Source organism: Marmota marmota, unplaced genomic scaffold (genome assembly GCF_001458135.2).
Source record: "Marmota marmota marmota unplaced genomic scaffold, marMar, whole genome shotgun sequence".
Lineage (NCBI taxonomy): Eukaryota > Metazoa > Chordata > Mammalia > Rodentia > Sciuridae > Marmota > Marmota marmota.
In genome coordinates, this window is record NW_026000169.1 from 79,996 (window position 1) to 98,477 (window position 18,482).

An 18,482-nucleotide genomic window follows, 5' to 3' on the forward strand; every position below is an offset into this window, starting at 1 on the left:
CATATATATATATATATATATATATATATATATATATATATATCAAATGCTTGGCACAGCAGAATGTACATATCTATCATTTTACCTTTTACAAGGTCATGCATGCACACACACAAACTCAGAAACAAACATTTATTTGAATCCAGATACCAACTCATTTTTTCTAATCCCAAAATTCAGGTTTTTACTTATTCATCATTTCATAAGAATCTTTCTCTTGCTTAGTACTGTGATAGTCATAAAGATATGGCTTCAAAATACTTTCAAGTATCATTGATGCAGTATTAGTACTATGCTATCTGAAAAGAAGTGAGAATCCTCCTGTTGAGCTGTGAAGCAGCCACTGAAGCAAATGAGTTCATCCACACATGGAGAACCTCCTCATTCATTGCCTGCCCCTTGCCTAGTAGGGATCACTTCTTCAACTACACCACAGGGCTTCAGATTTTATCCAACCTCCACTCACATCCATGATCATCACCAAGGCAACAAGATAGATGGAGGATGATATGCTGCCTGAAAGAGGTGGGGAATAGGCAGCATGAGAAAATTGTTCAATAAAATTAAAGAGTAAAAAAAGGACCATCAATGACTTCCAAAATCAGCAGAAAAATGTATCATAAACCTTAAAGATGGCAGAGGAAGACAGGATATTCCAGTGTGTAGGGCTGAACCCACACAAAAGCCCCTGAAACAATACTGAGCAAAGAAATGAAACCAATATGATGGAAATATTCATGAATGCCCAACATTTAAGAAAGAGACATACTGACAGAACGTACATTAGCGCAGCATGAGAGATTTTTAAGGAAAAACTCCTAAGAACAGAAGTGCAAACATACCATCATGATTCATCTCTTTCCACATAGAAAAGAAGAGCTCTGCAAAACAGACAAAGAGAAAAGGAAGCAGGCCCAGGGGCTGGGCTATGTGAAGGGAGTTCTGGTAGTGGAGCTTTGTGGGCTTTCAGAAAAGAGACAGAACTTGGGTCCCAGCAAGGGCCACACTCATCCCTGAGCAGTTCTCTCTATGGCCCCACTGTTCTGGATGGGGAACAGTTTCACTTTCCACCTGAAAAATAGCTGTTAGAACGATAAAGACAATCTTTTTCAATCAAGGTGACACTAGAAACAAGGATAATTCTCAAACTTCTCATCCATACAGCAAAATGACAAGTCATCCCTGAGAGATAAACAGCAACTGCATTCATTCCCATCAATGTTGTATGGGGTATATTTATTATTTTTATGGGGTATATTTAAACAAGGTTAAAGTGTCTCTTTTAATTTTTTATTTGTGACAAGTTTTGCATGCTGACTGTACCAAATGCAAGTCATTGAAAGGAGTTAACCATAATTTTACACACACACACACAAACACATTTCTACTTAGGTTCTCAAGTACTGAAAATACCGTAGTACTTTAAGATAAGAAAATTCTTGTAAGAAAATAAATAAAACTGAGAAGACTCAGAGACCCCAACATCAGTGACATCTTGAGACTTTCAATGGTCCAGTCCACCTGTTGTAACATCCTTTCTAAAATAAACGTATTGTTGCCCTATCCTTATTTCCTATTACTAAGAAAAGAAGCAACATATGCCACCTTTGTGGACATTGCACTGGGCCATTTATAGAATTTCCCTAAAGGCTGATGGTTTCAAGTGGACCCAGAGCAAGAGAGGACTCTACCAGTGGTGCAGACTGCAGTCCAAGATGCTCTGCCCATTGAGTATGATGATTTAGCAGATCAAACCTGATGGAGGGATTTGTGGTGATCAAGGCCACTGTGTGCCTCTAAAGCACTCACAGGGAAAGAGGAGATACACTCCTACTGAATTGCTGCAAGGCCATCCCCTCTTCAGCACAGGAGTACCCTGCATCTGAGAACAAAAATGCAAGAGCAGAGCATTAAAACAAGCATAGGGCCCCCTCAGTATGTCCCCCTTGTGACTATACAAGTCATAACATTTATAAAGCCAGACACTATTGCAGGGTACGATCTCACTGAGTGGCACAAGGGGTGAACTGTTTTGAAGACAAAATTATGTGGTTTCTCAGATTCCCTAATTATACTTAATATCTTGGTTGGCATCTTGTGTGATCCAGATTATTCTCCCTTTATGCACTTGAAAGTGATCTCCATACTCTCAGCATCAGATCTTGGTTTACAAATGGTCCTCAGGGGGCTGGATGATTTAGGGCAGAAAAACAGAGATGATGATACTGGTAAGGTAAACTCTGGCCAATGGAAAACAGAAGAGAGCTGAGAAAAATCTGTTCCTCTCTCTTTTCTTTTGATAAGGATAAATCTGGTTCCCCTTGAACTCTCCTGGAAAAGTCCTGGGGGCCAAGTGCTCACATGTGTTGACCATCATGCTGCCTCTCAGCTCCTGGTGAAGAAGCCACCAGCAGAGTCACACACCAAATCACATGGCTTCCCTCCTTCTTGTGGCTCAGTTTCCATGTGTCCTCCACTTTGCTGCACTGGCCTTCCTTCTCAAATGAATGACACTGCCTTAATTCCATTCACTAAGGTTTTGGAATCCCCAAGCTAGGCTGTTCATTGAGTTGTTTAATTTTTGTTTGTTCCCTTGGTGAGTTTACAACATGGTAGTATTTATTTTAAAAAAAACACTTGTTTAGAAAGGATATTGTATATTAAATTATTATTTTAGGACAGAACCAGGATGCTAAATATGCTTTAAAACTGAAGTGCTGTTTTTGTGGAAAAATAGCTTACTAGAAAACAGCATCATGATAGTATATCCTTCACAATAAAAGTATACATATATACTTATAGTGAACTTCTATGTGTTTTTTAAAACTTCCATTTTGTGATAAGTACCATTTAACTTGATTTTCAAGCTTATCTTCACAAACCTAACATAGCTTCATCAAGGGCAAATTCTGCAATATTTTCCCTATTATACAATAGGGAATTGTACAATAGTTATGTTTTTACTATCAGCATATCTCAGATAAGCTATTTGGGTAATCCTGTAACCAAAACATAAAGCCAGGATCAAAAAACCAAGCAACCCCTGATTTTGTGATGGGTTTTGTTTTCATTGTTCTTCAATACTGATAAAACTCACTCATTCATTAATTTCTTCAGCTGAATGCCATTTTTGATGAATTATTCTATGTGCTGACTCGTAGGTCCTAGAAGTCAACAGCAAATAACATAGATCTCATCTCTGCTCCCATGGTACCTGCATTGCACCAAGGAGATGAATGATAAAGAAATAAATAGATTATGGAGAATGGTGACTTGATGAACCATGGTCTTTGACTGCCTTGGAGCTGTGGCTGTGCTTTAGCCTGGGAATTTTCTGTGCAAAGGTGCATAATGAGATTTCCCAGGAGCTATGGTAATGTCCTACCTGAGGAAATTCTATGTAAAGATACAATACAATAATAGTCTTGACCTTGAGCCCAGACACCAACCGCTGGGGATAGAATCTTGAGCATAAGAAGATAACAACAATAACTTGCAAGCTCTGTAAACTTCAAGCCTGACTGATTTGAAGAAAATTTCCCACAAATAACTTTTCAATGATAAAACTTACATAATAAACATGTCGTGCTATCTCTGGGTCACTGCTCCTCCATCAGAGGTCAGTGTCCCAACTGATCCCAGATTTCTCTTTGTAAATGTTTGTGTGACTTTCCTAATCCCCCATTACCCCTAGCCAGTTTCTAGGGTTCAGCTATGCAGGTCATGGCAAACAGATAAACAGATGTGGACATGATCTATCTGAAGGTTTAACCACTTTGTTAAATTTTTATTACCCTTAAAATTAGCATAGTCACATAGAACTCAGTTGTTGAATAAGGTTATACATTTCCTAATAATAGAACTTGCTATTAATAAAATTGTCAACATATTCTTGTTTCTGCATTTTACACAAGATTATAAGAAACTAGATCTTAAAGTAAACCCCTATAATTATTATGTGGATTTCATAGGTGATATTTTAATATTTTCAGAAAAATTCACTGAGTTACTACAATAACTTTATGTCATTATTTAAATGAGTACTTTTATGATATTAAAGATTATAATATTCTCATAATAAATTGAAAGGCATTTTAAGAATGAAAGATGGTGGTATAATATATTCTATTACATGTAATTATATAACACCAATAAAAAATAATTCATAGTGGCCGAAAAGTACCTTAAACAAAAACTGACATTTAAAATCAGATCTCGGTCTCAAGAAGGTCTTCCTTTACTGAGGAACTGAAAGAAATGCCTTTCTAATGGCAAATGAAAATGTGTGACTGCTTTGAAACCAGGTCATGATCAAGGTCTTTTCTTCTTAATTCCCATTATGGAAATAATCTTTTTCTGAGCGTTTCTTGTGTTTGTATTAAAACTAATATTCTTCAGTACTGTACTTGGTATACATAACAAAAATTGACTCAGAATATATTCCACTCTTCATTTATTATGTTCATATTTTTACAGTGATTTTACTATCTACTAAGCATAAATTAATAATCTTTTATATTTTTAATAAGAATTTATGATTAAATAAATCTATCTCAAAAAAGCTAAAATATGCTTTAAATGTGATAGTTTTTGCATCCAATAAAGTAGGAGATTCAAACAGAGGAATCTAAACTCACTCTAATACATAAGTGTGGTTCATGTTGCAAGAAAAAATGCCTGTGATTGCCCTACAAGTGATGACATTACATAATGCAGAAAATAAATCATAAATTCTTCCAGTGGAGGATAACCCAATGCATGTATGTGAAACAAACATAATCTCATGATTCTAAAAAATTCTCCTATCAATTTTTGCATAACTATGTTACCTTCTAAAAAATTTTAAAGGTATGTTATTGTGAATCTTTCCTGTATGCCATAGACACAGAAAACATACACATTCATGTATCCTTTTATTTAATAATCTTAGATAAAATTTTGGGCATATGTTTTTATAAATTACTCAAAAACATTGTATTGTTCAATTTTTTATTGCTATGATCAAAATACTTGACATTAACAACTTAAAGGAGGAAAGCTATATTTTGGTCAATAGTTTCAGAAATTTCAGTTCATGGTCAGCTAGCTCCAAGTCAGAAACATCATGTGGAAGGATGTGCTGAAGAAAAGATGCTCATTTCATGGCAGCAGGGAAACAGAGAAAGAGGAACAGCCAAGGAGATGAACTCTTCCAGGGCACATCCCCAGTGACAGATCACTTCCCACAAGGTCCCACCTCCCAGTAGTCCATTTCATTATCAACAGATTAATCCACTGATGAGGTCAGAGCTTTCATGATCTAATCACTTCCCCAAATCCCTGCCTCTGAACATTATTTAATTGGGGACCAAGCTTCAATACATGAGACATTGGGAACTTTCTAGTTCCAAACCATAATACTCTATCCTTTTACCCAAAGGCTCATACACATCTCACAAAACAAAATGCTTTCAGTCCATCTCCAAGTGTTCCCAGAGTCTTATCATTTCCAGTATTGTTCAAAAGTTTAAGCCCAATGTTTCCAAGAGACTCAAAGGAGACTCTTAGCTTGAGTCCCTATAAAAATAAAAAAATAAAGTCATATACTTACAACATGTAGTGGTACAGAGCAAACATTCCCATTCCAAAAAACAGGAGTAGATGTCTAGAAAGAAGAGATGGCATGAAAACACAGTAGGAAAAACATTAAATTCTGTGGTTCCACATCTAGCATCTGGGGCACATGGTAGCAAGATGTGTATCCCAAAGAGTGGTCAGTTTTGTCCCTATGATCTTGTTGGTTTCAGCCCACATGGCCTCTGTCCTGAACTAGTTCTGCTTACTGCTTGTAGCTTTCCTTGGCAGACATTACATATTCCTAGTATCTCTAACTTCTTGGCATCTCCATTGTAGCTTCAGCTTCATCATCAAAACTTTACACATTGTCCTCTCCACAGTGTGCTGCCTGCAGGAACGCAGACCCTGCCATACATTGCCTTTTCCCCAAGGCCTTCTGGTGGAATTTTCCATATCCCCATAACTCTTGTATTCTTTATTCCTGCAAAACCAGCACTGTGTGAAGGGTGCCAAGTTCTGCTGAGACTGCAGTCTTCAGTCCCCATTTGACCATGGCTGCAGTGGCTCTGATTGCCTTGTTGGCTGAACATGGTCAAATGAATCCTGAGAAACAACATCCTGGACAGCCCTGTAGGACTAGTGCTCCTTAGGCCTTCCTTCGCAAAGGATTGTCTTTCAAAGGAGTTTTTCATTTTTACTCATTGAACCTGTGGTGGGCAGGGTCTTGGTGATGTCTAAGATGCCCTCAAGACAACTTTTGTATTGTTTCCATGCAAAGTATTTGGCTTCTCTTTAATAGAGTTCATCTCTGCAGCAACCATATCTTCCTTGGCCCCGATTTTGCATATGCTTTTCTAACCAAAGATTTTCAAATCTTTCTGCCCTGTCTTTACTTCCAGTTCTTACAGTAAATCTGGTTAAATGAACTGGGGGAACAAGTGCATGGAGTACTGCATACATGGCACACGTTAAGGGCTTCTGAGTGGCAGGCCACTTCCCTCGTGCTAGGTGCGTGAGCAGCAGGTTGCTTACCCCGTGGGCACAGCCCTGGGCGTGAGGCCATGTGTTGCAGTCCCTGTGTTTGCTCCATGGCCCACTCCTCAATTGGTCGCTGCAAGGACAGTTAGCGGAAACTGCATTGGTGGCTGCCTGTAATCTACTTAGCTACTGCCTCAGTATATATACATGGTAACTGCACAATAAAATCAGACCTGCTTCCTGCTTGGTCTCCGAAGGTCTTGATTAGTGACTCCGCAGCCACACTCTCCTCTACCCTGTTCCATGGACCTCCTCACTGGATGAGAGAGAGCCCACACAATCAACCAGTATCACCACGCCAACGCCTGAATGTCATGACCTTGAAATTTTCTCCACCAGATTAATCAGCGTTACCCCAAATCTAAGGGCACGGACAAAATGTCGACAAGTTCTTAGCCAGAAGGTAACATTTTACCTCTAATCCAATTCCCAGTACAGTCCTCATTCCCACCTGAAACCTCAGATGCACAGCCTTTTGGTCTGCAGACCTGTCAACATTCAAGTCTTCTGAGCTCACACCAGAATTGCCCATTAACCTCTGCTTATAGCATGCTAGGGCTTTCCTACCTCCATCACCAAATATTTCCAAACTTCTCCCACAAACCAATACCAAAGGATTTTGAACCACATGAAATGACCCCACTCCTACCACCAACTATTTGTGTTAGTTTGTCATCACTATGATCAAAATATCTGACAGAAACAACTCAAAGGAAGAAAGGTTATTGTTGTCTCATGGTTTCACAAATTTCAGTCAGCTGGCTCCAAGGCAGACACACCAGAGTGCAGGGGATTGGCAGAAGTAAGCTGTTAGATCAGGGCAGCTGGGAGGCAAAAAAAGAGGGAGAGGAAGAGGCTGGGGAGAAGACAACCTCTTCCAAAGCAAGTCCCTAGTGACCTACTTTGTTCAACTGGGTCCCACCTCCCAGTAGTCCATTTAGCTCTCAGTGCATTAATTAACCCCTCAAGATCTAATCACTCCCCAAATCCCCATTTCTGAATATTTTTGTACTGGGGACCAAGCTTTAAATGTATGAGACTTTGGAATACATTCCAGATCCAAACCATAACAGACCCACATGCTGGAAAAGAGGGTAGCAAACATAATGTTACAGACTCCATCAATTTGGTTTTTGCTAGATTTCACAACATGTACTTATTGTTGATCTGTGGATTTGAAAGTTTCTGTGCTTTCAACAAGCCCCTTGCCTGCCACAGAACCAAGAGAAAGCCCTTTTCAAAAGCTTCTTGTTTCTACAACTAACAACGAATGAAAAGTTTGAAGGAAAAAAAAAGAAAGAAAGAAAAGTTTGAAGGATAGATGATGCTAGTAACCTAGATGAGCAAGAGAATGGATTTATTCCACAATGTTGGAATTCCAAACTGATATGTTTACAGAAAGTCATATGGAAAATGCCAAGAGGAAGAACACCACAGTTTGCAAGGCCTCCATGTGGACCTAGGTGCTGGGATCTTGGTATCATATGGCTTGGAACTACATCTTCCTGAGATGTTTGCAATGTTTAGATTAATGGCAAAAAAAAAAAAAAATCAGTTAAGTAATAAGGAGTGTGAATTTTCTAGTGTGAATATGGTCATATTTGAAAGGGTTGCATCGTTCCTCATTTCATCTTCAAAGTCCTATTTCTTTTATGGTAATTCATCTACATGGTCTCTTCAATGTTTACAAATGTAAGATTTTTTTAAGCCAACATTCTCAAAATAATCTCTGGAATGACACTCTTATTTCTTATTTTTAGGTTAAGAAAAATTATGTTGAAGAAACTGACCATATCAACTAAATAAAATATGAAATATGCTGAGGCTATTAGTAAGCCAGTTGCCAAAATGGCTGATTACCACACAGACAACCACAACAATAATTCTTACTTGTCCATCTTATATACCTAGGTTGATCACAAGTTTTGCTTTTTGATGTCATAGGTTTATTTGATTTGATTTGATTTATTTTTAATGTTTTTATTAATGCATTATAGTTATATTTAATAGTATGTATAATTTTGACATAATCAAAAATGCATGGAATATAATTTTTTCCTTTTCAGTCTCTTGTACTTCCTCTTTCCCCCCTTTCCTCCCTCCCCCTATTCCATTTCTTCTACTACACTGGTTCCTTCTATTTATTTACTTTTTTATTGGCCCTTTATAGATAGACATAAAGGCAGAATTGACTGTGGTATACTGACATGTATACATAGCATAATTTGGTCAATTTCATTCCATAGTAACTCCCTTTACCCATACGTTCTCTCTACCCTCAATCCCTGTCCTCTACTCCACTGATCTCCCTTCTATTTTCATGGGATTCCTACCCCTTTTCTTCCTGTATTTCACTCTAGCCTCTACACATTATAGAAAATATTTGACCCTTGATTTTCTGAGTCTGGCTTATGTCACTTAACATTATGTTCTCCATTTTTATACATTTACTAGTAAATGACATAATTTCAATCTTCTTTATGGTTGAGCATATCAATATGGCAAGAGCAGAGAGAATTAGCTCAGCTCCTTGAGAAAAATTTTGTCATTCAACCCAGTAACTGAAGTTAATTGTACTATGAAAACATAGACAAAAGTTCCAACAACTTCTTCCATTAATTGGATGGAAATGATGCTCAGTAGAAAATGTATTAAGTGTGGTGGCTGAAAGTCATATCTAATGCACTCATTGTTCTGAAGCAGGATGGGATGCTAAAGGATGAGTCAGTGGTGTTTTCATGGAAAATGTTGTTAGACCCATAACAGTTCAAAATAACTCCTATCTATTTAATTTATGTCCTTGGCACAGGCTGGAATCTTTCATAGCAGGCATTGAGGAAAAGCTGAGTTCTCATTTGCTAACTTGCAAATGAAGACTTATTCTCTTTCATGATTTTACAGCTTCTTCCCTTGTCTATCTTTACATAATTTGGGTTCATCCAATTTGAATGTCAGCTAGTAAAATTTTGAATTTTAATTTTAAAACCTAACACATTGAATATGCCAGAAATGCCTAAATTGATAAATAAACTTAAGCCATGTGAGATAATTTGAATAGTTCATTATCACTAAGAGTTTATTTTAAAACATTGGATCTACATAGGAAAGTTTAAAATTTCCCTAGCTTTTACTAAGAGTCCCAATGAAAGCTACTCCTCCCTCCAACTAGGTACTAAGAACTAGTACTGACACATAGCATTAGTGTTCACAAGGCGTAAACACAGCCACACACATTGACCACCACCACCCACACCTTTCATTTGGTTTCTAAACAAGTTCTAAGAAATAAAACACATGGATCATTATCCTGTAATTTTCAAAATAGGTCTCAGAGATTTAAATCCTCTTCCCTCACTGTCAAGCTTCTTAGCCCATAATCTTTATCAAGCATGCCTCTCATACTTAGGCCTTTTATACAAGTGCTTACTCCTGACACTATTTAATATTTCAATGTTCCATAACTAAAATATTAAGGTATATTATAGACATTCCTGATACCCACTTTGATTTTCCTTGGAATTATCTTGCATACAAACATTGGGACACAATAGATACCTGGGGAAACTGATTCTATCCTCCCAAGTACATGCTATCTATCTACTTTTATTCAGTTATTTTAGTTTTTTTTTAGTTCAAATTAATAGATGTCTCAATAAAATGTGGTGGATGGTACTTATTTCTAGGCACCTTTCTTTTTCTTTCTTTTTTTTTTTTTTTTGTTATCATGAAAAAGTCCCGTTTCAAATATCATATTCTACTTATGTAGTACTGGTGCATGGTTACACCTTAATATTATGTTTGGTCATTTTCCTAAACTTACTTATTATGTTCAATAAAGTTACTGATTATTTCTTTGTGGATTATGTTGGATTATTCATAGAAAAACACAATGTATTTGTTTGGGAAATAAATCTGCTTTGTCATTTGCATTCAAATTGTCATGAGGGTTTTTTTATATTTTCTCATTTTACTGTCTAATAATTGTAGCATAAAACAACTCTTAATTCTGGAATCAGTAAAAGATTATACATTTCACTATTAAGCATAATATTTCTGCAAAGATGTAGTATGATTCATTTATTGTGTTATGACTTCCTTCCACTTATGGCTCAATTGAAATTTTGCTTATATAAAGTTTCAAAATCTGTTAGGGATCAGGTGCAAATAAAAGCCAGACCACATTCAAATTTGAGCAGGAAAGTTTAACATAAAGAATTATTAACTACAACAGCATAATGGAGAATAACAAGAGATTGACACGAAAGAAGATGACTCCACAGAATATAAAAACTTCTGACAGAAGGAACAAGTACCCCTAGGGCTAACATGTGGCAACCAACAAGGAGCCTACAGTGTTCCTGTGTGTGTGCGTGTTCATGTGTGCGTGTGTGCGCGCATGTGCATGCACACACCATCCCAAGGTTAAGAGCAAGACGCCATTTAGGACAACGCAGCCATGGTTCACCCAGCAGAGCCACCATAAATGGTTGGAAATGTACTTTCTAGACCTTTCCAGCATTCCACCTTGTGGGTGCTGGAAAAGCTGCTCACAGATAGATGTCTTGCCCGTGTTACTGTCTGTGAAAACATTTGAGGGGCTACTAGGAAAAGCTGCTGACAGTTGGGTTCTATGGTCCACCATCTACCCCGGGGACAAGTGTAGTAAAGCTGTCCATGCTTTGAATCCAAGAAAGAAATATTTACATTTTTTCTGAATATTATACTTTTGGCAAGTAAGTATCCCCTAATTTTTGTTTTTATTAACTACAACAGCATGGGTTTCTAATACTGTATATACTTATTGTCCATTAATTGGTTTTTCAAAAGAGTCCTTTGGTTTATAATACATGTACATTTTATTTTAGTTTTCTGTGTCATTGATTTCTTCTTTAGCTATTACAATCAGTTTCTGTATCAGATCTGTGTATTCAATCAACTGGGGATTGTTAATAATCATTAAAAACAATTTTATCACTACTGATTATGTACAGTTTTTTTCTTATTATTATTTCCTAAATGAGTCAGTATAACAACTATTTACATAGCATTTACATTGTTTTAGGGATTGTGAACAATTTAGAGATAATTGGCTATGTGTGGGAGGATGTGTGAAGTTTAAATGCAAATACTATTCCAATTTTCATAAGGGAGTGAGCATCCACTTATCTCAGTGGCCATGAGGCATGCTAGAACCAATCTCCTGCAAATGCTAAAAGGTGCCTGTATATGTAGATTGTGACATATTTAAAAATGCAACCTGGGGAATCATATCGCTTGTGCCAGCACTTCGTTTTTTATTTACTACTTGTGCAACCTTAGGATAAGTCTTTAATCTCTTCATTATGGAGAGACATCCATGGGCTGTATGTGGACCACATTAGCACCAAAGCCAGTGAGGGGATAGGTTTGGCATTGGGAACTTCTTGTGGCACTCCCACAGGGTGTGCCTCACCTGATGCAGGTGAACATGGCCCTCAGCTCTACCAAAGGTCCCACACCGCATGGGAGATGGGGTAACCTGCTGAAACCGCTCAGCCCCTCTGAGATGGGCATAACCTGCTAACATGCCAATCAACCTGCTGACTGCAAGACATCAGGAAGCAAGACTCACCCCTGAAACCTTATCCCTGCCTTTGATTTATCCCCTTAAATAAACCAGGGAGCCATATTCTAATTGTCTAGCTTCAGCTTATATGTGGACTGGACCTATCAGGCGCTCCAAGTTCTCTTTAAAACTATTCTTTCTGACTCTTTGTCTTTTGTTCCTCACTAATTATTCTAGCCTTTAATTTCTTAGATGGCTTCTTCCTTGGCAGGAAGAAGAACACCCTGTTGAGGCACCAAACACCTCCCCATACTTTGTCCTTGAATTTCCTTATTCATCAAAGAGCAATCAGTATTCTCAGCATTCAACATGATAATAGGTGTGGAGCACTAAGCATAGTTTTCTTTTCAAAATAAAGCTAAGTAAATACTACTCTACTTCCTCCTCATTTCTTTCTATATTTCTACATCATTCTACACATTCATCTTTTCAACATTGTTTCTACTAAATGAATTCATACTTATGAATTTTCCAGATTTATCTGAAATTTTCAAACTTCAGTCTAGGTGTTGCCGTCCTTATCATTCACATGTAAATTTATGAATGATACTAATGAGTTGTTTTTTGAGTTCACAGAATTAGAGTATAATGTCCTTTCCAATTTATATAATAATATTGCTTATTAAAGTATTATTATAAGTGTTACTGTTCATAATAATATTGTTTATTATTGAAAGTAGTACTAAGAAAATATATTATGTGTAAGCATCACTCTGAAATATTTTGAGGGTTTTTTTTTCTTTTTGGTTCTATTAAGATCTATGTTGGCAAAAGCTAAAGATTTTTTGGCATGTTGTGTATTCTTTGTTGGTAAGGAATTCTGCATTTATTTATTAGATTAATCATAGTTGAATTATTTGCATTCTCTTTTTATTTTATTTTTTGTTGTCAATGGATATTTGTTTATTTACTTACTTATTTATTTATATGCAATGCTGAGATTCAAACCAGTGCTTCACACATGCTAGGCAAGAGCTTTACCACTGAGCTACAGCCCCAACCCTGCATTCTCTTTATAATTACTAATTCTGCTTGACCCATCAGCTTATGAAATATTTACATAGATTCAGTTTTCTCTATTTTAAAATTTTGATACACTTTTCTTGGTCGTATATATTTAAAGCACCCATGACCCTAATTATTATCTTATTAATCATTCTTCCCTTTATTATGTAAAGAGCTCTCCTTAAATATTGATACATTCCACCAAAATAACTTTTTCATTTGATAAAAGTATTGCTCCAACAACTTTTATTTGTTTGGGGTATTAGTACACAAATCAGCTTCATATTATGAAGCTAAATAAATTGTAAAAACTTTGTGTTTTAATTAGATAAAAGTTTATCTTTCATTAACAAAGGTGTTCAGAAATTAGGTTTTGGACATGAAAATTCACAGCATACTGGGTCTCAGTCAATAACCAAAAATTGAAAAATAGATATTGGAAAGCATCTAACAATACTCTGACCATTTATTTTTCTATATGTTTAGAAAATAATTTCAACCATTTTTTATTTATATATTTTAGGTATAAGTCTTGCATACAAGATGTACTAATGAAACAGAAACATAAAATTTATAAATGTAGAAAAATAGGATATTGTATTATATAAAATATAATTGTATTATATAAAATATGTAATGATGAGCACATAGTTATGATAAAATATATGTGTCAAAATAATTGGAGTATTTCTTCTTTTTAATGATTAACATAATTCATTTAGGGATTTCTGATAATATGGGACTCATTTCTAATCTAATAATCATTGTTTGTCTTGCTTTTTCTTTTCTTTTCTAACTCTCCTTGTCTGCTTTGTCTTAGATTGATGGCATGCTATTTTTTTATAGTTATCTATTTAGCAATTTACTTAGAATTTTTAATATTTTTAATTAGCATATACTTGTTAATATACACAACACTTTTCTTTCTAATCATGTCTGAATTAAATAATTATCTCTTTTCGATCTTGGCTGAGGCCTTTCCTTGTATTAAAATTCCCATGTACTAGTCCCCTCTTCCAATACATGTCATGTAGATATCCTTGTTTTTAAAACAACTTTACTAACTAAAAAGTTATGAAGGAAATAACTGAATATGGTTGCAAATGCATGCAAATAATTTCATATAGAATCTTAATAATCTAATATTTGCTTTAAATTAAAAGATCCAACAATTGTTTTCTCTGTATATTTAGCATTGCATTTGTACAACATGACTCATTTTTCCCTCCTTTTTTTTTAAATTTTTGTAATTAAAATTAAAATTTTTAAATTTTATCTTTATTAAATGATCAAATTAAACAAAATACCACAACAAAATACCAAAGACTGAGTGGCTTAAACAACAGAAATGTATTTCTTCACAGTCTGGATGCTGGATTTCCAATATTTAGAAGCCAGCAGTGGTTCTGGTGAAGCTTCTCTTGCTGGCTGGTTGGCAGGCCACCTTCTCACAGGACTTGTTCTCTGTAAGTTCATTGCCCTCTGTTCCTCATATCTCTTCTTTTCCCAGAAAGTCACCAGTCTTAGTGAATTTGGGTCACCTTTATAACCCCCTTTACCTTAATGATGCCCATAAATGCCATGTCTAAAAACAGGGCTTCAACAGTGGATTTGGGACCTAACAAACCAGTTCATAACACTCCTTCTGATGTATATCCATTAGTAAAGCATTTTCACTGAGGAGGTGCTTTTTAATATGAAATTATGTTAATAATGCCTGAGGACATACATTAAGCCAAGAATTTATAATTTTAATTACATTCCTATCCACTTTGAAAATGTGAATCACTTGTCTTCTAGCATGTGATTTTTTAAAAAAGATTTATCATGTGATTCACATTAGTTATGTTCTGCTTTATGCATTACCTGTCATTACTATGTAAATATTCTGAATTTCATTTTGTCTCTAATATTCTGAATTTCATTTTGTCTCTAATATTCTGAATTTCACTTTGCAAATTTATTAATGATACCTAGAAATGTAACTATTTATATGAGATTCCATTGCATACAGAATTAACATACTAGAAGTCAAGCCATTTTTTTTTTGGTCAGAGGAAAGGGAAACGAATGATGATCTTAATAAAATAAAACACATTTGATGCTTTTAGCACAGGTTTTATCAGAAAATATAAGAAGAGAAAGCTTCTCTCTGAAGATGATTTTAAAAGGCATTTATCTCAAAGTTTAAGTCAGTTTTTCACTTTTAAGTAAAACAATAGGAAACTATTTATAGAAATGTCAGTTATCACCACAACTATTTAATATTCTGAAAGTTTGAGCCATTTCATGATGCAGATAGCACCAAAGGAAAAAAATTATAAAATATTGGAGAGAAGAAGTAAAATAGTCATTATAAGTAATTATATGCAGATGATATGATAGTCTATTTGCAGACACCAGGAGAATGATATTAAAACACAAAGCACATCTGACAGTTCAGAAAGGCAGCTGGGTACGAATTAGCAGACATACAAAAACTAGTACTCTGCATTTGGTGTACATGTTAACAGGGAATTTAATATGAGCACAAAATTTCACATTATTTTACAAGATCTTTTTTCCACCAAATTTCATATGTGACTATGAACATCTCTTGCTATTGATGCTTCATCTACATTTGGGGTGAACTCCCTCTACTGGAGTTATAAACACTCTGCTACCATCTTCACACACTACTGGACTAGTCTTTTAACATCTTGGAACCTCAGTTATCTCACGTGAAAAATAATATTACATACATGTTAGTCCTAATAGATAAAAGATATTCAGGTTACCGGCTATATAAATATTACAATATCCTCTTTTTACTAGCTATTACAGAAGCGCACTTTTTATTTCATAGCATGTTTCTCATTAGAATGTTTCCAAAAGATACATCAAAAGGATATTCACAGTATAATTTTTCCACAAATAAATAAATGAATTAACTATATTAGAAAGATTTAAAACAATCCCACACACAAAACCAGGAGTGTTAAAAGATTTCTTTATGAGAATAAACCAGAGTAAGGAATTCTTCATTCCTAACTGTAACCAAGATTATATCCTACTAAAGATTAAACAACACTTGAAACAGTGTATATGACCACCTTTCCCTCTTTTTATCTCCACTCTTGTAACTAATTTATCCTAAACTTTTCGTATATTTTATAAATTTCTTCAGTTTTCTTGTTTATCTTTCATTTCTGGCATATAATAAGTACTAATAACAAGTAAATATAACAAAAAAATTATGGTAATTATAATTGTGTTGGCCACCCTAAAGTAACTGTAAATTTCTATTCCTATGACAATATGGTTGTTTCTAACCCCCCCTCCAAAAAAAAAAAAACATCTACATAATGACATGAAGTATAATAAAAACATCAACTTTCCAATGTGATACTTGGTTAAACAATTACCACGAGCCATGATATAGAATCTTTGTGCATTAAAATTTAAATAGCCAACATTGGAGAATACAACGCATTTCCAAATGTGAATTGTACATTCCTAATAATGATAAACATATTCCAAAAATTCTCAAACTTGATAATGTAGATAGAAAATAGGAAGAGAGAAGCCTAATATGTCTCAGGAATTTTTTTTTAAATTTGTCAATTGGGTCTTACATTTAAAATGATAGATCTAGTGCATCTGATTTACAAATGCCCATATTTTATATTTTTTCTGATATTTTAGGCATACTCTTACACTAGAAATATTTCTATGTGTACAAATTATAAAGTTCAATTTTAATAGTGTTGTCTCACATGTATACATACATATCTTATTATTTTCCCTTTTTATAGTCAGAAAAAGGTTAATAGTATACAATATTCATATTTTGTTACTATAAATATTTCATGTGTTAAGTTGTCTGCATTGATAGATTTCCGGGTACATGTCTATTTAGATACGTGTATGAATATGTACCTATATATAATGTATAGGGCAAAGATTAAAATGTGTTAGAACAGTACTTATTCCAAACACACTTTCATAAAATTCACAAGGTTACATATTACAGAAGATATTTGAAAGTATAAGTTCATAAATACAGGAACTTCTTATGCTTTGATTTTTCTCTGGAATATACAAGATGATCCTTGACATGGTCTAGGGACCTGGGGGCTCCACATCTTTGAACCGGCACCTCAGCCACCACAGCACCAAAAGACAAGCCTTTTTCAATTTACTGTTTCCCACAATCAGGACATATGAGTGGCCTGAAGGAAAAGCAATTCCAGCAGTTTGGCAAAATGAAACGATCAGACTTTTCTCCAGAAACTCAGAGCTCCAAACTTGTACAAGAAAGGACAGGAAATACGTGGTATAAAGTAGCAAGAAGATGATCACAGTTTGCAAGGCTTTCACATGGGCCGTGGTGCTGGTGTCCCTGAGCCCCCTGGCATTGTGCTGCATCTTCTTCAGATGTTTCCAGAGAGAGAAAATTAGCAGGAGAAAAGTTGTCACAGACACAGTAAATGGTATGAATGTGAACATAGTGTTGGTGAATAAAAGAAGTGTGGAAAATACTGAAGGATTCCGTGAACTATAATGAAAAGTCCTATTTCCTTTATATCTGTCAATCCAGACATCAATGTATGTGTTCAACAGTACAATATTTAAACACAAGAGAAACAAAGATATCAGCAGTGTCACTGAAACCACCTTTTCAATTCTCCACTTCAGATAGAGAAAAATTGAGTTAGAAAAATTGGCTATCTTAAGAAAATAAAAAATGCAAAGGCTTGTAGCAAACCAGATGCTGAAATGATTAGTTATTGTCCAGGAAACATAAATCCTTTTTACCATTTCTCCAGTCCTTGATTGAACTGGGTAAAGCACAGATACCCACCAATTTAACAATGATAACCAGAGTACACCAATTCTGGAGAGTGCCAAAGCAGTGAGGATTTGATCAACTAAGGAGATCTTTCTTCTCTTGACCCAGTCCACACAGTTCACCAGTGCTATGAATCCATTTCCTAAACTCCCAGTTATGAATTCCACACATAAGATGACTGAAAATGTGTTCTGTGTGACACTACTCATTGTCTGAAATGCCCCAATGTCTAATATCACTGCTGAAGAATACTTATTGAATTCTTCTGAAATGTTATGTACATTTGATTCTCAAAAACTCAGTAATATTCTCCCTGTGAAGAACTCACCTATCAAATCAGGAAATGACTGTTTTCATGATTTTCTTCATGAAAATCTTGCATTTTCTCATATGATCCAACTGAGTGTATCCAGATACCGTGCTTCACACAGAGTGGCCTAGAGGCTT

The 18,482-nt window shown here is 35.3% G+C and overlaps 1 protein-coding gene across 1 annotated transcript; it reads right to left on the bottom strand.

Moving 5' to 3' along the window:
- Positions 1–17,305: 17,305 nt before the first annotated feature.
- LOC107152746 (taste receptor type 2 member 14-like) lies at positions 17,306–18,244 on the bottom strand. The gene has a single exon (XM_015498264.1). It carries the CDS (start codon positions 18,242–18,244, stop codon positions 17,306–17,308), a length of 939 nt encoding a protein of 312 aa, XP_015353750.1.
- Positions 18,245–18,482: the final 238 nt, after the last annotated feature.

What these genes read in the sequence shown, in the direction of transcription:
- LOC107152746 (XM_015498264.1), bottom strand. Translation starts at nt 18,244, where the DNA reads ATGAGTAGTGTCACACAGAACACATTTTCAGTCATCTTATGTGTGGAA.